The sequence below is a fragment of the Gavialis gangeticus genome, unplaced genomic scaffold (genome assembly GCF_001723915.1).
Source record: "Gavialis gangeticus isolate Ggan-Ray unplaced genomic scaffold, GavGan_comp1, whole genome shotgun sequence".
NCBI classification, from domain to species: domain Eukaryota; kingdom Metazoa; phylum Chordata; order Crocodylia; family Gavialidae; genus Gavialis; species Gavialis gangeticus.
The window spans coordinates 129,129,778-129,132,301 of NW_017728992.1; the positions used below are offsets into that span (position 1 = coordinate 129,129,778).

General features: G+C 33.1%; 1 protein-coding gene across 2 annotated transcripts in view; it reads right to left on the bottom strand.

Moving 5' to 3' along the window:
• PPP1R42 (protein phosphatase 1 regulatory subunit 42) overlaps positions 1–2,524 on the bottom strand; it is a 92,739-nt gene that overhangs the window by 82,725 nt on the left and 7,490 nt on the right. For both annotated transcript variants that reach the window (XM_019527757.1, XM_019527758.1), the window contains 2 exons: positions 888–1,054; positions 268–406 (listed from right to left, as the gene is read on the bottom strand). In XM_019527757.1, coding sequence (XP_019383302.1) covers positions 268–406; positions 888–1,054 — 306 coding nt within the window. The remainder of the gene's footprint in view (positions 1–267; positions 407–887; positions 1,055–2,524) is intronic.

Consider the following 2,524-nt stretch of genomic DNA (forward strand, 5'->3'; position numbering starts at 1 on the left):
AGCAACCCTTCTCTCTAGAATCTGTTTCTGTCCTGACCAGACTTTTTTTTTTTTTTTTTACTCAAAGACTGTACCTACTACATGAGGCAAACCACCTCTACAGGTATATGAGAAAATGAAATACTCCAGTTCAGCAATACAATGGAGCCCTTATAAATGACAAAAAGGAAATTCAGAAAGTTTCAAACCTTCCACGCTAAATCCCTTCACAATTTTAATACAAGTCTCCTGTCAGCTACCTGTCAGAAAACTCAAATAGGTGCTTACTGCAAGGGAATGAAGGGTTCTTGGATCAAATAAGAGCTTTTCTCCAAGGGATAGCTGCTGGCTTTCAACATGCAGTTCTCTCAATTCTTCTAGCTTATCCAAGCCCTCTATTAGAGTGATGCAATTGCCCCCCAGATACCTGTAGCAAACAATATAAATGGGACTTATTTTGACACAATTTGAGGATAAAACACAATACCAATCTACTCTCAGTTCTCAAAACAAGAATAAATTCTTTATAGCACTACCAAACAATACTAGTTAATAAGTTAAAACACAGCAAATGTACATAACTAGCCTTGCATGAGACTACACTATTTACAGACTAATAGATATAAGTCCATTTTACACATTCTGTTATTCTATAGGTAATACTATTATTAAAGTGTCTAGACAAAGGACTGTTTTTAGTGGATTATAATGTTAAACTTACTCTAATACCCATCACATAATGGTACACAAGATCACAAAAGGCTTGAATGGAAATATAAAACTACAAGTGCATTTGTGATTTGAGTAACAAATTAAGCATCATGATGAGAAAAAGAACTTAATGATTATTAAATATTAACATGTCTAAATTATTTCCTATTCTTAAAAATAAAATAATTCTCACTTACAGTTTCTCAAGTTTTTTCAGTGATATGAGGTTCTCTACACGTGAAATACAGTTGTTCTGCAGATATAGATGTTTTAGATTTGAAGCAAAGTCCAAATTATATATTCGCCTAATTTGGTTGTCATACAAATACAGGACATTAAGATTTTTACACAAAGAGAGATCACCCTGAAAGGAAAAAAAGAAAACAAGGAATACTAAATACAGCTCCTTAAACATCAGCTTCTGAAATCTGGTGAATACTTTTGCTTTAGGTTCAGTTCTGCCTTATGATTTAACTGTAAATTTTCACATTTGACAAACACTTTAAATTAAAAAAAATCTGCCTCAGAGAAACTGCAGTCCACTTTAACATCTCAATAACATAAGACAAAACAATTTCATGGGAATTAAAACATAAAAATGATGGATTATACAAAAATTAAATTTCTATGTATTTTAGTATACTTTATTCAGATTACACCAAAATCTGAAGTTTTCTTTTATAGTATTTTCAAGCAAATTGAAATATACAAATTTCATGAGCATACTTAAAGTATTTTTAAGTATCGTAATATATAAATATCCAATCCTGCAACTGAATCTATCTGGACAGATACCTGCACCTGCGTTGGGTATCACTGTCACCTGAGAATACCAGACTTGCCTACACAATCTGGCTCTAAGTCTTAATGTTTTCACTATTGAAAACAATGTTTTTGCTAGGTGTTTTTAAAAGAAATTCCTGAAATCCTTGTACTTAGCTACTCAGGATCTAGCAATTTCAACACGTGTTCAGTATTTTGTGATCGTCAGGCCTATCCTTGGTCCTAATTAAATCAATTACAAAGTTCAAAGGCAACAGACTAGACTCAGGTTGCATTCTTTAAAGTGCTGCATGTAATGTTAAAAACTGAAGGAGGCAATTTAACCCACTAACAAACATTCTAATCTGTACATTTTGGGTACCCACAGGACTGATCTAAATCTGTTTGCATCATTACCTTCACATGACCTATACCCCATTCCTTCTCTTTCTCCAAAATAGAGGGAATTTGAAAAGATTCTGCTATGAGTTAACTCCTCTGTAAGATTCCCAACAGAGGAAAAAATAAAGCTGTTAAATAATTAAATTAGTGCTGTATTTTAAGAATATCTGCTATCATTAGTAATTTGCTATACGTCATGAAAAATCTGAGCTGCAGGTCCATGATTTTTCTCCCTTCCTTAATAACTGTTTCATTAAGGCATATTTAAATGCTTGTATTGCAATATCAAACCAATATTCCTGACCTGGATTAGGCCACAATATAAACAAGTTGTGCTTTTATAATCTAAACCATTTAAGAACAACATGGTTGGATTTTGGTATGGGAAGAGCATGATCAAAGCTGTCAAGTGCTAGCATTACATTATCAAAAGCCTCAAAGTCCTACTCCACTAACTTCTACAATTATTTATAAACACATAAAATTATAATTTTTCATTGTTCTCTCAGCATCCATTCAGGTGATTTTGCTATGATAGTTACTGGAACAATTTCCATGACATACAGAAGGCTCACTTGAATATATATGTCACTTTAAATGTAGAAGTAGTTCCATAGCTGAGAGCCTGACAAGGATAATACTCTGCCCCAGGATTGCTGTGAGAGTGAGG